Source organism: Hippopotamus amphibius, chromosome 7 (genome assembly GCF_030028045.1).
Source record: "Hippopotamus amphibius kiboko isolate mHipAmp2 chromosome 7, mHipAmp2.hap2, whole genome shotgun sequence".
In the NCBI taxonomy this organism is placed as follows: Eukaryota; Metazoa; Chordata; class Mammalia; order Artiodactyla; family Hippopotamidae; genus Hippopotamus; species Hippopotamus amphibius.
Window position 1 is genome coordinate 142,675,558 of NC_080192.1, and position 18,369 is coordinate 142,693,926.

General features: G+C 48.7%; 1 protein-coding gene across 2 annotated transcripts in view; it reads right to left on the reverse strand.

Moving 5' to 3' along the window:
- Window positions 1-18,369, reverse strand: part of ASAP2 (ArfGAP with SH3 domain, ankyrin repeat and PH domain 2) — a 167,956-nt gene that overhangs the window by 39,421 nt on the left and 110,166 nt on the right. For both annotated transcript variants that reach the window (XM_057742112.1, XM_057742113.1), the window contains exons 10-13: window positions 10,184-10,287; window positions 10,021-10,090; window positions 4,745-4,832; window positions 28-76 (exon numbers count right to left, since the gene is read on the reverse strand). In XM_057742112.1, coding sequence (XP_057598095.1) covers window positions 28-76; window positions 4,745-4,832; window positions 10,021-10,090; window positions 10,184-10,287 — 311 coding nt within the window. The remainder of the gene's footprint in view (window positions 1-27; window positions 77-4,744; window positions 4,833-10,020; window positions 10,091-10,183; window positions 10,288-18,369) is intronic.

The following is an 18,369-nucleotide window of genomic DNA, read 5'->3' on the forward strand; positions in this document are numbered from 1 at the left end:
CCAAAGCCCCACCTCCAAATAACTTACATTTGACATTCCTGCTCGTCCTCGGCTTGAAAGTGGTACGTCCTGTCATCTGCAGGCAAGAGGAGTTTCGTCAGCCGTGAGCCCAGACAGTAATCCAGACACAACTCCAACAGAAAGTGGTTTGTAATTAACCTCAGGAAGAGTCTAAACTCTGCCAGGAAGTCAATGATTTGTATACAATCAAGTACTCCCGCCCTTCACAGGCCCTCGCTTCAGAACTGTGGGTTTGTAATGCAAATTAGCGAGCCAGCTCCCTTCCTCCATTCACGTCTAAAGAAGAGCAACTGCCAGAAAGGGGCTCTTCAATGAAAACCATCACTGTCCTTACAAAGGCTTTATTTCTTTTTAACTACAGAGTTGGCCCCCAACTGTCACGGCCCTTTGAAGAGTAAAAGCCTTCTCTAAAGTGAGTATCTTATAAGCTTTCTGGTTGTCTTAGCCCAAAACGTATAGCCTCAGTCCAACTGTGGGAGAGCATCAGAGAAACCCAAACTGATGGATGTATGACCAAAAAATTGATCAATAATTTTCAAAGTATCAACGTAATGAAAGACAAGGAAAGATACAGAACTGCTATAGACTGTGGGAGACGAGGATGAAATGACAGCAGCAAGGGGAATCCTGGAGAGAATCCGGGAAAAGAAAAAGGACACTAGTGGGAAAGATGGTAAAACCTGAGTAAGACTCTCGGTTAACAGCATCACACCAGCGTAGATTTCCTGGTTTTGACAGGTGCAGCCACGGCTGACATTATGTACTAAAAACTATTAGACAACTTGTACTAAAGAGGCTGTCAGGATTAGTGGGAGGTGGGTAAGAGATACACAGAAATTCTCTGTTTACAATCAGTCCAACAACAACATAAAAAAGAAAATTAAGTCTAAAAAGTAAAAAAGAAAAAAAAAGGGAGGAGATCCAACTTCTGCAGAGGGCAGAGCAATGACAGGCAGGGACTGTCCTCGGGGTTCACAGTAAATGTCTGTGCCCCTCAAAGTCAGCGAACAAGGCACCTTCCAGCAGTGGCTTTTACACTCCTGAAAGCACTTTAGTTCTTAGGATAATGCTGGGTGAGCTGACTGGGAGGAGGCTGAGGCCCAGAGAAGTTGAAGCAGGAACAAACACACTCAGTGCCCGAGGGGTCAGGTTTTCTGACTCCAGGTCAGATCCTCTTCCTACCTTTTTTCTGACACCCAGGGGATACCCCCCATCCTCTATCCCCAACCTGTTCCTGAGGGAAAGAACAGGGTTTAAGAGAACTGTGTCAAGTTCAGAAAAATAAACGTAATCCTGTGATCCAGATGTTAGTGGCCACGCTGGGCATCCCCACCAGCTGCTGGGAAGAGAGGACAGGCCGCGTTCCCTGCCCCCACTCTACCTGGTGTGCAGAGCCTCACCTGGGGGAGGGCCAGCGGGGGCAGGTCTACACCCACTCTAAGTGGATCCCAGAGTCCTTGGGAAGCCCCCACCATGGCAGGTGGCGCCACAGGCCGGGTCTGACATCAGGCCTAAAACCCTCCAAGTTTTCCCTGAGCCACTTCACGGTTGGACCAGGCACAGATCCCATAAGAAAATCAAGGAGATGGGGGAGCAACCCATTTCCACGGCTGATTCTGTATTCTCACACGTGAACGGTGGAGAAGCAGGGGAAATTCTCTGTGAACATTTCCAAATGAGGATTCCCCTGTATGGACACTCTTTCAAGATGCCTATAAACCAAGAACGGCTTCTAGCAGCTTCAACTAGAGGGAGAAGAACAGAGGTGGTTTTCAGAGCTGTGCTATGATGGTGTCCACGGAAGGGCTCCTCCTTCGCCCCAGGCTTGGGCTCCAGCTGGCCACGAACCCTCCATGTGGACCTGGAGAGGCACGGACGCCCTGTGGGTCCGTCCACTCAGGGGACTGACCTAGATCCTCTGCACCTTCTCCTGCGAGACTACCGTGACCTGAGGATAACAGCTCAGGACTTGAATTTGTAAACAGTGGGGTCCATCTGAAGGCAAGAGGATTGGACAAGCTCCTGGAAGGACTGGCCTTGTCACAGGGATGTCCTCCTTGAGAAGCAAGGCCCACTGACAGTTTGATCAGGGTGGGGAACCCCTGTCTGGGGGAAAAACTGGTAAAGGAGGATCCTGCGGGGAAACAGTTCAAGCCAGCAGTCAGTCTGTTCCTCTTCTGGGCCCTCCGGGTGATGGTCAGGAGGGGTGGCACCTGGAGGCCTGGTAGACCCACACCTCAAATAGCACCCTCACTGCCCATCTGCAGCTTGACTTTTCAAGCTGCCTATAAACCAAGAACGGCTGGACTTTCTCCAACCACCCAGATGTTTTACGAGCACAAAGGTGTCCTGGTGATGTGGGTGTGCCCCAGCAGCCTGGTCAGGAGGTAAAGTCAGGCAGAGTCAGACCCAAAGCCAAGCCCCCACCTCTCAGGATGCTCACCAGATCAGGGTTTTCTTGCTTTGCCATGTCTCCCTGGATGGTTCCTGACCGGTTTTGACGTTTCTCTGTAACAACTCAAACCCACACAGCACTGCCACTACAGCTACTCCAGGGGAGTAACACCTTTTGAAAACTAGCTGAGGCTGCCAAATTTGTAGGGCTGGGATTCATTCTACCCACTGAGAACAGTGGTAAGAAGAGATGAAAGCATTTTTTAAAGACGACAATGGACTCTGGAAAATTCACAACCGCGCCTCAGACCAGACTCAGTAAGCCCATCCAGGGATCGGAAGCTGGAAGCCCTTGACTGAAGGTATTTATCCTGTACCAGGCACCAGAGCAAAGACACTGCTGGAATCTTGCAGATGCCAGGTGGCCAGAGTGCGAGCAAGGAACAAGATGCCCGCAGTAGCCACGCCTGCAGCAGTGAGGCACACTCACACCCACCGCTCCTCCTCAGGGCCTGGCCAGCTGTCGAATCGTGAGGCTGGCGAAGCCTTCGGAGCTGTTTACAAGCCTGAAAGAAATGCTTCTGCACACGTGGTCTCTAACGGGGGCCCCACAAGGGGTGCTGGAGTGACCGGGGTGAGCGAGGGCGTGCGGGCCCACCTCCCCGTGTGCAGGACTCAGGTTGTGTGACTAAGTGCCCATCGGCTACCAGAGGGTAACACGCCGCTTCTCATGGGTTACTGCTTCGGAAAACGCAAAGGCCTCAGCCCTTCAAGTGTCCCCTAGTCACTGGCTGACGTCGACCCCCAAGTTCTCTCCCTTTAACTGTAATTTTTATTGCCATCTAGGGGCACATTTTAAACCATGGTCACTCCTCCACGTTCTGCACTGCTCTGAGTGAGAGAAGGATCTGAGAGTGAGGAGGGTACGTGAATCTGTGGGCCTGACTAGACTGAGCAGGGACACGGGATTGGAAGCAGGAGAGAGTCCATTTTTATTTTACAAATCGGTCTAGAAGCTGAAGAACAGAACAAACAGCACCCAAACCCTTTCCACACATCACACTGCTCCACGTGCTCCTGCAGCTCAGGACCAGGTACATTAGAACAGGACACCACCCTGGGCCTCCGTCTCCTCCCCAAGCACAGCGGAGCAGGTAATCATTTCCTCTACGTTTGCTGTGAGCGTTCAATTACACAGTAACGTCCTACCCTCAGTAATACTAAGCCAACATACACTTTCAAAAGCAGCCACCTCATCCTCAGGACATGGAGGCAAGTAAAACAGCACTCATCTTCCCAAAATGCATGGTCCAGAGCTTCCCTCTACAACTCTCGTGTCCAAATCCCCAGTGACTGACTGCCTTTTGAAAGGGGAGCTGGGAGACTTCCCTCGTGGTGCAGAGGTTAAGAATCTGCCTGCCAATGCAGGGGACACGGGTTCGATCCCTGCCCCAGGAAGAGGCCACATGCTGTGGAACAACGAAGCCCACGTGCCACAACTACTGAGCCAACATGCTGCAACTACTAAAGCCCACACGCCTAGAGCTCAGGCTCTGCAACAAGAGAAGGCACCGCGATAAGAAGCCCATGCACCGAAACAAAGAGTAGCCCCCGCTCTCTGCAACTAGAGAAAACTTGCTCGCAGCCATGAAGACCCAGCTCAGCCAATAAAATTAAATAAATAAACGAAAGGGGAGCTGACCCCTTCCTTCCCCCAAACTGTAACCCTGCCACCAAAAACCGCCGAGACCAAAAGGCCATTGTATTTCTTTAAGACATCGCTCGCCCTCTTCCTTTTTCCTGACGGGATGCTGAGAAGGATGGTTGCTTCTTCTGTCTAAGCCACAAAGACCAGTGGCACAGGAGCAGAAATGCTGGTTCTGTGGTGGGGAGACACGCTAACTCCAAACCCAAAAGCTTCCAGGGCTCCCCTGGGGGCCTCATCACGCCAGCTGTGCGGCCCACCTAACATCGCCCAGCTAGGCAGCTGTGATGACAGAGTCCTCCTTTCTTATAGTGAAGTGAAGGGATTTTAAGGCTTGAGGGCTGATCGAGCATAATCTCCTCGTTTGCAAATAGGAAACCCAAGGCTCGGGAAGCTGCGAGGACGCACCCAGGTTTACAGAGCCCGCGAGCGGAGCAGGGCCCTCCTCAGACTCAAGCCCTGAGCCGATCACCAGCGGAAAGAGAAAGCACGCAGTCACCTGAATAAAGGCATTTCTCTTTGGAAACCAATTCTTTAAGATGCATCATCTGAAATGGGGTTGATGCCCTGAACTAGAGTTTAAAATAATTTCTCTGCAGCAGAGTGTCTGAGAAATAAACTTACGTGAAATTAGGTCAAAACACTTCTTCTCCTCGGGGTTGGTTTTCACTTGGCAGGTTAATAGGTTAAGCTTCGCAGGAGGCCGGTTAGCCTGTTGAAAGACAACAGAGATGGGTGGAAAGGAACAGGAAACCACAGTATCATTCCTCATTAAAATACAGCAAGAACAGGCTTCCACCGGCTTGCAAAGGCAGCTATCAGAAGGAGTTTTCCGTGGAAGGCATCACGGAGGCACATCGCAGGGCGTCCCTGGATCTCAACTCCCAAGGGGCAGCTGCCCCTCCCTGCAAGGGACACAGGGGGCCCACACAGCCACCTGGACAGGGGGACAAGTGATGCCGGCCCAACTTTGGGCTCAAGGGCAGTGGACTTCCTGAGATTAAAATGCTCCTGGGCTAGAGCTCGGAGACATTTCATCCTGATCAGCTGGGAACATGGGCCCCTAGCTCAATTTCTGGTGATTGTAAAAGTATTTTCCTGGGTATAAACATTCACGTTCAGAGAAAGTAATCTCACAGCACAAAAATGACAGAGAAATTATATTCCCCACTTTCTGAAATAATGACAGATGATAGATTCATAATCCTTAATGCCAGCCATCTGTCACTTAATTTCCACAAAGCCCACCTCATTCACATATGTACCCCCTACCCCCTCCACACATCGTGACAAGAGATCACAATACATTTTTGTCACAGATATGTCAAAAGTGACTGTTTTATTACCATTTCAAAAACTATCATAACTAGTCCAAAAAAGCAAAGGACAGAGGATAAGAAGATAATTTCAGGAAAAAAAAAATTCTGAATGGCAAAATGCCTCTCGGAAATCTTAGAGAAATCTTCCAATACGAATGGCTTACCTTACCCACCCACCGAGCTGCTAAAGGAAAGACCAAATAAAACGTCTTAGAGTTCATCGTTCTCGTTTACCCCTTCCCGCGGCCACCAGCCATGTCAAGAAATTGTAAAACCCTGGGTTTGGGGTTAATGGAGATACACACTCGCGCATGTCTACACCTGGGCAGACCTGTATTTACAGACCCCTCTCCACGGAGCTCAGAGTCAGGGGACAGACAGCACAGCCTCCACGACGACAGGTTGATCCTTGCAGCGTTAACAATGGGTTTGATAAAAGGAACTTGGGACAAGCAGAAGCTGGATAAACAGGGTTGGACTCGACTCTGTGGTTCACGGCTGTGCTGACGTCTCTTACGTGGAAATCACTGGGTGCTCTTCACAGTCTGAGGATGCCTAACAGATGCCCTGGGTCATCAGAAATCAGTATAAAACTCCAAGCTCTGCCTGATCTTGCAAACCTTGACAATTTCAAGTAGGAGTATCATCAATCCTATTTTTGACCTTTATTAACAGAATTAACTGGCTTGTCCAGGAACCAATACACCAAATGATACATTTCTACAGTGGGAGCTCCCAGCACAAGCACAACCAAGCACTTTACTAAGGTGTTCAGCCCATAAAAAGTATGTGTCTATTCCGTTACCTCATATGGTCACACAACTATCCAGGTGCATTTAGGTGACGTGCCTGGACTGCTTCCAAACGCTGGTGTCCACTGAGTCTTAGAGGCAGGAGCAGTAAAAGGGGTGATACACTTTGGTAAACACAGAAAACGTCCATGGACAAGAAGATGATTTTGAATAACAATAGCTACCTTTATTCAGTTGCTGCTGCTGCTGCTATTATTATTATCCTATTATGTGCTTACCTGAGGCAGGCACTGCTATAAGCGTTTTAAATGAATTAACTCATTTAATTCTCCTACCTGCACTCTGAGGTAGGAACTTCTTCACATTTATAGATAAAGATACTGGCCCAGACAGACTGGATAATTTGCTGGGGTTTATACAGCTTGGGAGCGGTGACGCCAACGTGTGAACAAGGCGGCCCGGCCCCAGAGCCCAAGCTCTCAACAGCCGCTCTCTGCTGCCCTCGCCGTGGCTTCCTGGGAAGCAGAGCCACTTCCCTGCGTTCTCTCAGTATCTCGCGTGCAGCCAAGAGCCACACTGGAGTGATTACTACCTCTCCCGGCTCCCTCAACCTGCGTTCTTTTGTTTCCCCTGTGCTACTGGGAAAGTTGTTGACTCTTAGTGAGACACAACTACCTCAAAAACAGATTTCTCACTTCACAGTGTACACACCACAAAATATGGAAAACTACCCACTGACTCTATAGGAAGCAGGAATAATGATAAAGGCAGAAATGTGGCCACTATTCAACAAGGACAACCGGCAAAATGGTCCACAAAACACAGACACTGATCCCATCTAAAGCTGTTCGAAGTTTTACATTCATAACTGCTTGCTATTGGCCCTTTCAGATTAACGATTAGCTGAGAGCAAAGCTGTAAGAAAAATTCACGGGAGAAAAATTTTAAATAGAGAACACTCTATCCATTAAATTCCCTCCCTGCTACAATTTGGGGGAAATGCTGTCATCACTGAAATTCAGGTACAGAACAGGTCTAAGTCATCAGGTACCAGTGTTCCGTGAGGGCCTGATGTGAGAAGCCCTGGTTCAGTAGAAAACGCAGGAAGGAGCGGGAAACAGACCTACAACCCTAAGTGTTCGCCGTGGAGACATGGACTATTAGTGAAGCTCCCATTTTAGTCAGGCCACTTCATTTTCCTCCAATTTGTCGGGCTTTTAAAAGGAAGTTTATATTCTTCCTTCCATATGATTGATGATCGTTTAAATTTTTTTTTTAGATTTTGTAAGAACCAACAGACATTTCTTCCAGCTTAACACAGTCTCCAGCCTTTGGCGGTGTGGCAAAGCTACAAATTTGGCAAAGAGGATATCTAATTAGAGTCACTTTGTCCCAAGGATGACTTCTTTACCGTGCCAGAAAACACAGTTAGCCTTGACTAACAGGGATACCAACTTGAGCTTTCTAGTGAATTCATCCCGATATTATCACTGTCCCTCTGCTAAAACACAGAATACAACAATCTCATGTTCTAAAGGCTGCCAGCTTCCTGGGAAGAAACCGGCTTTCCTATCAGTGCAAATAACACCCTATGTTTCCATGACTTAAACACCCAATTCTCAGCTGAGTGGTAGATTCTGCTTTAGATTCCCATTTACTTGGCTGAGACTTTGAAAAAACTATCCTTTTTTTCCTGACGGTAAATTAACACACCCAGGTGAGCCACACACGACGCCAAATCAAAACCAAACCAAGCGGGCCTCTCTCCACCCCCTCTCCCGGCGGAGGTTAACTCTCGTCCCAGCGTGTGAATGCTCTGCAAGTGCAGCAGCGCTGGGGCGTTGGGACCCCAGAGCTTGCAGGGCATCTCGCAGCAGAAAGAGGGCTGCCGAGGGGGCCCACTTCTCTCCCAGGCGAGGCAGAGGGACCAAGCCCCTACCTGCCACTCCTCTGGGCTGGAGGCAGAGGCCACCACAGCCACCAGAGGCCTGGGCAGCTCTCGGCAGGAGGAGGCGTCCAGTGAGCGGGCTCCCCAGAGAGGGATCCCCCAAGCACAAAGCACCAACTCAACATGCGAGTGCTGTGACAAGCCGCGCTGTCCGCACGCTCGTAAAGCTAGTTAAACTGCACTACCTGCCAAAACCTTGGGCAACCCATCAATATTTGAAGAAAACGAAGCCTCCACGTCTTTTGAGAGGAAGCTGAAGCAACTTAAGTGACAAGAACCAAAGTTTATGCTGTCAGCAAAGGATTACCAGACCTGCTGTCACTTCTGTGCTTGGGGAGAACCACTCCTTGGCTTATGCCGAGGCCCTGGGGCTAGGGAACACTCCCATGAAGCAAGTATAACAAATGACTGTAGAGCTGTAAACAAGCATGAAAGGAAACTCAGTCTTATTTTATGAAATTTTCTGCACTGAGGCAGTAGACCTAAGTTAAAACAGAGCAGAATACAATTCGAAAGCAAATCACAGAATCACAGGTGTTAGAGCAGGAACCCCCTCCATTTTAACGAGGAGTGGTGGCTAGACCAACTTGCCTTCCTCAGTCTACAGCGCGTGCACGCACACACGCGCGCACACACGCGCACACACACACACACACACACACACACACACACACACACACACACACGGCTACATGGAGACATATTACATCAGGATCCAAACTGCATGGCCCCGAGGGACGTGCGGATGGTAAAGAAGGCCCAGGAAGGCTGGACTGTGGGAAGAGAATGCGGCTTTGCCCGGGAAGGAGCCGCGTTCAATCCCCAGGCCAGACGTCCCTGCAGGTCCCTCCAGACACCTGGCATCAGTTCTAGGGTCTCTCTCCCTTCCCATGCCGAGTCGGGGATGATGAAGGCCCCCAGCCCCCCATGGAACACGGTCCTCGTGGCAGCACCGTCCTCAGGGGGTCCCTGTCTCCTGCTCCTACACACTAAGAAGGGCAGGGTTTGTCTGCAGCCACACGGCACCACGACCTCTGTCCAGGGACCCGGAAAGCCTGTCTGCGCTCCTGCCCAGCTCTGCCCTTCACAGGAATGCCTGGGCGTGGAGGGGAAGGAAGCTGAGGGCTCAGGCTCATCTCCACTAAGGGCCTGAGGTCAGGGCCAGGCCTCCTGCCAGTGTTCTCGTTCCCAGAAAAATGGCAACCAACTCTGCCTTCAGACGTTTAAAAGCATGTCCACCGGCCTCCACGGCTTTCCCCAGATCCCGCCTCACCAGGAAAGGTGATGACATGCCTAACGCCACCATGGAAAAGTCTGTGTTCCTAACTGTGGTTATAACCCCTGGCCTCCGAAAGCCAGATTAAGCAAATCATTTTATTCCAATTGGTTTTCCAATTGGCTCAACGTATGTTGGCTCAGGTTCCTGCACAGCGAGTAGACACAGGGTCGTAGGAAAAGAACCTGATGAAGGCTGGGTGCAGTATGCCTACAATAAAGTTACTGAAATCTCTCCTCTCTTGGATTTCTGATTCCCAGACTCCTGGCCACCTAAACTCTTTTCCCTTGATTGAAAAGCAGAAATCTTCCCAAGTGGGACGTTCAATTTCCAGAAACAGAGAAAGCTGCGGCGCAGTTTGCTGCTTGTTTCTGGGAGTCACAGGCCTCAAAATACAGACCTCCTGGCTCCTCAGGTGTTCCTGACCCCACGAGGCAGCATCAACAAGGGGCAGGGGCACCAAACCGAGCAGGAACCCAACAGGCTCTTCTCAGCAGGGACCTTGTTGAAGATGCACCCTCAGTGCCACAGCGCAGGGCTAGGCCCCTCACTGGCCTCCGCCCTCCTCCCGCTACAGCAGAGACCTGACGAGAGAGGATACTTACGGTGCCGTGGGATATGGTCAGAAAGCCGTTTTTCACTGAGCATTTCCTTTTCTGCCACACTTTTCGGATCCTTACAGATAAATGGGGAAAAAATAAGAGTTCAGAAGTTTTGGACAGAGGAGGTAACACACAGCCCGAAACTCCAGCAACGCCGTGTACGCACCCATCGCTTTTCTTGTAGAGGCTGCCATTCCGCTCGGTGCCGTGCTCTTTGTTTCCCTGAGGCTGGTGTAAACTATAGGCTGTGCTCTGGCGAAGCTGCGAATCCTAAAATCGGTGAAGAAGGTAGGGGTTTTTAATCCTCTCCAGATTCCAATGTTTAAAAAGCAGTACACAAAGACACTTATGCCCTTAAAAAATTTTTTTTTAATTAGAGAATTTCCCCTCTTAAACACACCAAAAAAGGGACATAAAATTCATATCCTGGAACTCATAAGTGCCACCTACCAGGAGAAGGAGATGACACACACCAGTATCCCCAAACTGGCTGAAAGAGTGAGCCATTTGGAAATGACAAGATTTTACCTATTTACGAGCCTTTGGTTCCTGACAGTGGCAAGAAGCTCCTGGTGTGGCGAAAGCAGCCCCCAAGAAGGAAGGTAACACGACGTGTTGGAAAAGGCAGGGCTTTCAAGCAAGAAAACACAAAAACAATGTTCTGCCTCTCACTTTGGGCAAGTTACTTAAGCTCCCTGCCTCAATTTCCTTCTGGGGAAACAGGAAAACAATTTCTAGTAAGGACAGTAAACATAGGAAGGCTTGAATGAGATCACGTGTGTGAACACCTGCCACGTAACACACATGAAGAACGTCTGCTTCCTGAGCCCATCAATCCCAGCAGAGGGGCCATGACCTTGAACCCAACTGCCCCAGCCTCAGGGCAGACCGTCCACTTGGTCAGCTGAGAATCTGGCCAAGTCCACCACCACTGGGAAACTCCAGCCTTCAGCTTCTCGAGGGCAAAGACTATTGATGAATCCCCTGGGTCTAAGTCTGGGATCCAACAGGTGCTCAACTGGTGTTTAACAGATGATATCAGAAGCGCTAGTCTGGGAAATTCTGACAAAGGAAAGGAGGGGAGCAAAACATGAACAAGGAGTTCCCAGGCCAACCAGGCAGGACTGAGAGCTGCCTCATCTGTTATGAGAGCCCCCAATCCAGCTCACTTTGTAACAGAAGAAACAAGCAATGAAAATAAGTGATTCGTTCAAGATGCAGGGCTCATTGGAGCCAGAGTGGAGGGTAGAAGGGAGGGTGGAAGGGAATTCTGCCTCGCACTCTGATGTTCCTTCCACTACACCGCGTGCCCTCACAAGAGGACGCCCAAGAATCGAGGGCCAGCCTCGCCTCCACCCTCATCCCACAGGACTCTAGGCACTGCCCAAACAATGAAAGAACCAGTGGACGACAGTCAGTGTGATCCGAGCTGAGAGTACACAGGCTCAGGAAGTGACAAGGAAATGGAGAAAACCACAGGAAAGTCCAGAAGAAGTGAGTTTTAAAGATGAAGGTGAGAACCAGCAGAAGATAAGGGGAGGGACACACGTGGAGGCTTGGAGAGCAAAGAGGTGGCTGTGGCCATCCTCCAGGGAAACGAGGACAAATATTGCAGCCAAGATAAAGGGGGCTGAGAGGACGAAGGGACAGGTAGGCTGGAGTCAGAGCTCAGACTTCATCCGAAAGCAACAGCCAGCCACCTGGACTCTTGACCGTTTAAAAATAGATTTTTGAAACACAAGTTTTTAACTTGGATGAAGTCCAGTTTACTATTTCTCTTGTCGTTTGTACATTAGATGTCACATCTAAGAAATCACTGCCTAATCTAAGTTCATGAAGATTTACATCTTTGTTTTCTTCTAAGAGTTTTATAGTTTTAGCTTTTACACTTAGGTCTTTGACCCATCTTGAATTAATTTTTTATTATGGTGTGAGGTAGGGGTCTAAAGGCATTCTTTTGCTTTGGCTACCCAACTGTCCGAGCATCATTTATTGAAAAGATGGTTCTTTCCTCATTGAACTGTCTTAAAACCTTTGCTGAAAATCAACTGATGATAAATGTAAGGGTTCAAGTCTATTTCACGGATCTACACGCCCATCCTTATGCCAGTGCTACACTGTCTTGATTACTATAGCTTTGTGGAAAGTTCTGAAATCAGAAAGGATGAGCCCTCCAACTTCGTTCTTCTTTTTCAAGACTGCTTTGGTTATTCTGGGTCCCTTGCATTTCCATATGAATTTTAGAATCAGCCTGTCAATTTCTGCAAAGAGGCAGCTAGGATTTTACTTTGATGGGGATTGCACTGAATCTGTAGATCACTTTGGGGAGTACTGCCATCCTAACAATATTAAGTTTTCCAATCCATGAACATGGGCTACCTAACACTGACTTTTTAAACTCTGAAATATTGGGTTAGCCAAAAAGTTCGTTTTGGGCTTCCTAGGTGGCACAGTGGTTAGGAATCCGCCTGCCAATGCAGGGGACATGGGTTCGATCCCCGCTCCGGGAGGATCCCACATGCCGCGGAGCAACTAAGCCTGTGCGCCACAACTATTGAGCCTGTGCTTTGGAGCCCGTGAGCCACAACTATTGAGCCCATGTGCTGCAGCTACGGAGGCCCGTGTGCCTAGAGCCCGTGCTCCGCGGCAGGAGAGGCCACGGCAATGAGGAGCCCGCGCACCACAACAAGGAGTGGCCCCCATTCGCTGCAACTAGAGAAAGCCCATACACAGCAAAAAAGACCCAACACAACCAATAAGATAGATAGATAAATAAATAAATTTAAAAAAAAAAAAAAAAAAAAAAGTTCGTTTTGGGTTTTCTATGCCATTCTTGAACTGACAACAAAGCCTGAACAAGCAGACCCCCAAACAGGAGACATGCCCTCCTCTTCCACAGGGAGTTCATGCCTCTAAACAACGAGGGCAAACAGCTCAGTCATCAGGTAAGGATGGCCCCAGTTTCCACATCCTCTCCAAAGGGTGGAGTGTACTAGCACTAGACATTCAGAGCACACCCAGCTTTCCCAGCATCACTGGCAATGAGTGCAGTGGAGAGGAAATGGAGAAACACAGTTCACCTATCTGAATCTCTGTGCAAGACTAAAAATAAACCTGTCAGAAGACTAAATTGCACAGCCAAGAAAATATGTCTATTGATTTGGGGAGGAAAAAAAAGCCCTGCACAAAATAAGTGGTGAAATCATGTGACAACACTGCTAGAAGTGTTCATGCCAGCATATTAATCAGGACTCTTCACAGGTCTTATGAACAGGATAAAGGATGTTCTTCAACAGAATCAGACCCTATGCCAGAGGTTAGGGAAGAAGTTACTGTTTTATTCTTCAGACAAGGCATTTCTTGAATCAATTTAAAAATGCAAGCAAATCTGAAACTATAAAATTTAAAATTTGTAAGAGGAATACAATCCATTTAACATAAAATTGAACCTGCTCCGGAACTAATTATTTCAGCATCCTCCAGGCGACTCCAAAGTGAACCAACAAGAACAGCCTTTCTCCACCTGCTTATACAAGTGTTTCATACAACACCTGACCAAGGGAAGGTGACAAATGAAGTCGGCCCTTTCACAGAACCAAGATTTCAACCGAATGGAATGTGGTTCAAGGGAAAACAGCCTTTCCTTCTTTCTAAGGAGAACCATCATCTAACAACACAGACAGGCAACCGGCCGGGGCGTCCACGCTGCCCGGATTCTTGGAGACTCTCCCCAGTACTCCGCACTTCCTGGGGAGGGCCCAGGACGGCCTGAGGCTTGACTGAGTGCGCCTCTGCATGGAGGCTGTTTGCAGGTCTGAAGCACACAGGTTAAGCAGGCATTTTATGCACCTTCAGAAAGCACTCATAAAATTCTATCAATATCCACAAATACTCCATCCTGTGACATCCAGACAAGTTCTCAGATCCCAGGCACCGGCCCTAATCTTAAATTTGTGTGGCCTTATGAAGTGTTAGCCATTGGTCCTGCCGAAACAAGAACCACAACTGCCTGGATGCACAGCAGACTCAGTATCTTGAAATTCTCAGGGATGGGTGGGGTGGGGGTGATGTTGCAAATAACACATATACAGGTTTGCTCGTAACATAAGAAGTATCCCCGGGCTCCCCAACACTCCAGAACATCACAAGCACTTCTACACTGTACCTGCCCACCTCTCAGAAAGTCTGTGTTGGGACAGTTCTCGTGCTAAATGCACTGCCGAGGAGTCACCTTGCGATGCTTAAATCTTCTCTGCCAAGGAAAGGCTGTGATGTCCACTCGCTCCCCATCTCCCTGAGGCATGACAGGCACGTCCATGGACACGTGTGTGTACGGACACACCGGGAGCTGGAGGCTCTGCTGAGCAAGCACTAAGCTGTGGTCTAAGAACAGTGTTCTCACATCTCTTACCACCTATTCCCCATTATTTCTGGGTAGCTATTTTTTTTTGGCCACGCCGCACGGCTTGAGGGATCTTAGTTCCCTGATCAGGGATTGAACCCGGGCCCCGGCAGTAGAAGCACCAAGTCCTAACCACTGGACTGCCAGGGAATTCCCTCTGGAGAGCTTTTAAAAGATTCTATCTGACACAAGATATTAAAGTCACATAATACAGCTGAAAGAGAACAGCCTTGCAGTGGAACAGACCAGGCTCAAACCCAAGTGAACGCAGCAAGTCCACTTCTCCTCTCAGACACAGGCTGTAAACGTGGGCTGATACGACCTGTCCAGCCATGCTGTTGTAAGGACTGATTACTGGTCATGCTTATCAAGTGCCTAGAAACCCTGACGAGTGAAGCAAGCAGGAGACGCCCGAGGGCAGGGGAGGGGCAGGCGCAGTGCTGATGAGGCTCGGGGACCGAGTGTTGGGGGCATCTGAGAGGCCTGGGTCAGGAGCAAGAGCACCAGTCTAGACTGGGGTATGAGCCAGAGTGGGGAGGCGGGCAAAAGTGGCGGCCAGAGTCATGAAGACAAGGTGCCAGATGACCAACCAATAGCGGAGGGTCAAGTGGGCAAAAGGACCCTCAGAGACACCGCCACCATCTACTGCTCAACTACCAGTGGGGGGGGGGGGGGGGGGGTAGGAATGGCTGGGGTGTCGGGTCTTTTTGGTTCACTCCTGTGTCATGAGCATCCAGGAGCCCACTATTCGTGGAATGAATGAACGAACCAGTACCTGTTGATCAAGACAATGTGTTAAGTGCTTTATAGAACTTGTCCCTTAGATCTCATAGCAACTCTGGGGTAGGCAACGTCACTCCTGTTTTACAGATGAAGAGACCAAGGCATGGAGAAGTCAAGGCACTTGCTCAAGGTCACCCTGGCAGGAAGTGGAAGACCTAGGGCTCAAACGGTAAGACCCATGTGCTGCCGCTCTGCTGGACAGCCGGCCAGCAGGCAAGCTTTCCGTCCTAGTCAGAAGCTGGCCCACCTGTCCCACCTGTTGGGCCTCTCCGAACTCTGAGTCATCCTCCAGTCCTCCCACCTGACACACACTGCCTGCCCCACACTGGGGTGACACCCTTCTTGGAGCTGACCTCCATTAGAGCGCTCATCACACTGTGCTCAATTCCTTTTCGGTCCCCGCCCCAGACTGTGGGCCCGCAAGGAGGTAAGAACCATATCTGTTCTATTCTGGTGTGTGTCTGTGCAGCGCCTGGCTTAGAATAATTGCTGAGAAAATGGCAGCTGAATGCGTGAATCAACAAACAAGTCCTGCACCAAGTCAGCACTCAAGGCCAGTTCTAGGCTACCCAGCAGCCTGGCGGGAGGGCAGGGATGTGGACACCTGGCCAGATGGTTCTGAATAAGGACAGATTTGGACATGATAAGATATGCTACCCCAGACTAGGAGAGCTGGAGTTGGAAGAAAATCATGGCATTGTGGACCTCTGCTCCTTGGACAGCACATACCACTTGAGCACATCCCACCAGACGAGGACACTTTAAAAACGGGAAGCAAAGCTAGCAAGAAGAGAGGTCCCCAAAGTGGAAAAGTCACTGTGGTTTCAGCACTTAGACCTACAAAGACCATCCCCCAGCACCTGAATCCACCCCCCACAGCACAAGTCTGGGTTCTCAACAAACAGCAGAGACTCCTCCAGCACCGCAGTGGGACCCGTCCCAGCAGAATGCCACTGAGATGGACATTCAGGGGATGGGGAAGGCGGAGAAGCGCAGGGAGGAAGTTCATGCAAAGATTAGCAGTACTGAAGAGTTTTAACTTTGTAGAAGGGATCTTTTCCAATTCACTTTGCTGTACAGTAGGAACTAAGACAACATTGTAAAGCAACTATACTCCAATAAAAATGAATTTTAAAAAAAGGGGGTCTTTTCCAAATCTTAAAACTATGATGCATAAATAGGTGTTCACTGTATAATTCTTCAACTTTTTTGTAAGTCTGAAAACTTTCATAATAAAATAATGGAAAAATCAAACAGTAGCATCCTCCATCCTCTTTACAGAGAACAGAAATATCAAGGACAAAATAGGAATGTCAGTGATTTGGAGGTGTGGGGGCACTGGGATCGTAATGGCACAGTTTCGTTCCCAAAGTGTAGCCGAGAGTGAGAGAAAAGCAACCCAAAGCCCCCATGTGTAATAGCCACGTCCTCCGCTTAGACCAAATAATTGATGTTTACAGTTTACAGGAAGGAAATAGAAGAGTAACTCCCACTAACCATCAATGCAGTTTCCTTGGGGCATGTCACCTAATCTTTATAAACTATAATTATGTAGAATAAGAATTTTTATAACACTAAATAAAATCCATGAACACCTTCATTTTTCTGCTTCACAGAAAAGAATCCAAAAACAAGGAATGAGAGCTAAACAACAATAATGCCCAAGGGTTCAATTCTTATCACTGGAGGGATCCCAATTACAGAAATTATTTTCAAATAAATAAAATTTAGCTTATACACGTTTGTTTATTACTCGCAATCATGTTCACAGACTGTCCAATTTATGGAATACCATCATCAAAAAGCAATGCAGAGTGTGATACACAGAAAAGACACACATTCACAGCCAGCAGATTGGTGGGTTCAATCTTTGGGCGTAAAGCCAGAGAAGAGCAGTGAAGAAGGTTCACTTGACCCCTCTGCACATCTGGGGCAGATGGGCTGGTCAACAAAACCCCCAAAAAAAAAACAAACCATTAAAGACTTCTGGTCCTTGCTGGTAAACCTGTTATACTTTTCCGCAAAGCTATAAATAACCGGCTTTCTGACAACAGCCAGTTTCCCAAACCTCCTCCTCCTGCACGGCCAAAGCAAACACGGCCCTTGCTCTGTGCCCAGAGGGCTACTGAACTCCAGTGTCTGCTCTCCAGTATCCTAAACCTCCCTTCTTGCTTCCAGCCACTCCCACCAGCTCTCCGGGGCCTGATGGCATCCTGGCTCCCACATCACTGCTACCTCCTCTGGTTACAATCAGGCCACTGTATTCTCCACACTCAAAGTTCTTTTTTTTTTTTCTTCTTTCTTTCTCTGCTTATACTATTCCATGTTTGGGAATATCAAAGCATCAGGACCTAGATTCTCTAGACTGGGAGGAAGGCACCATGCTGTGGGGTAATTTCCTGCACTACATGTAACCTCAATCTGCCAATCTCTCACTTAGCTGAACCATGTTTACCAAGAGCCTATGAAATGAGCAACATGAGCAACATGGTGCTAGGACATGATGGCCAGACGGGCACAGAAGGCAGGAGGGCAGTCTCAACTTGCTCGAGGTCCAGCTGCAGGCAAAGCATCTGTGCCCTTGAGGACACGGTCAACAAGCCCCAAAAGACATACGCTGCCACTGAAAAAAGTCTTTCAAACAGAACGTGCTATACAGATCCCTGGGCCTGAGTCAGCAGAGGCAGCCCTCCAGAGGGAGGGATTAAGGTGCATCAGGACAGGCAGAATGCAGCGGGGGAGGGGCGGGGCGAGCCGCTTCACCTTCACAGAGGGGTGACGCCGAAGGCTGAACTGTAAACCTGGAAACGTTCCATGTCACGAATATTTATGCATTCAGATTCTTTAGCCTTTAATAAAACTCACAGCTATGGAAAGAGGAAGAGCAAAATACAAAACGCTACCCACCGTTAGTACATACACGGAAGAAATATCTGTTTTTTGAAGTTCATGAAGAAAGCATGCAAAGTTCTACAATTTATTAAAATACTGAACTACTTACTCTCCTAGACTTCGGTCACAAAAGGTAAATGCATTTGGGAGAAAAACAACAATATTCAGTTACAGTACAAGAACTTAAAACAAAACAGAGCATGCCAAACTGCCAACAGGGAACTTTATGCTCTGCTAAGTAGTTTAACAGAGGTACTGATCTACTAGCTATACAT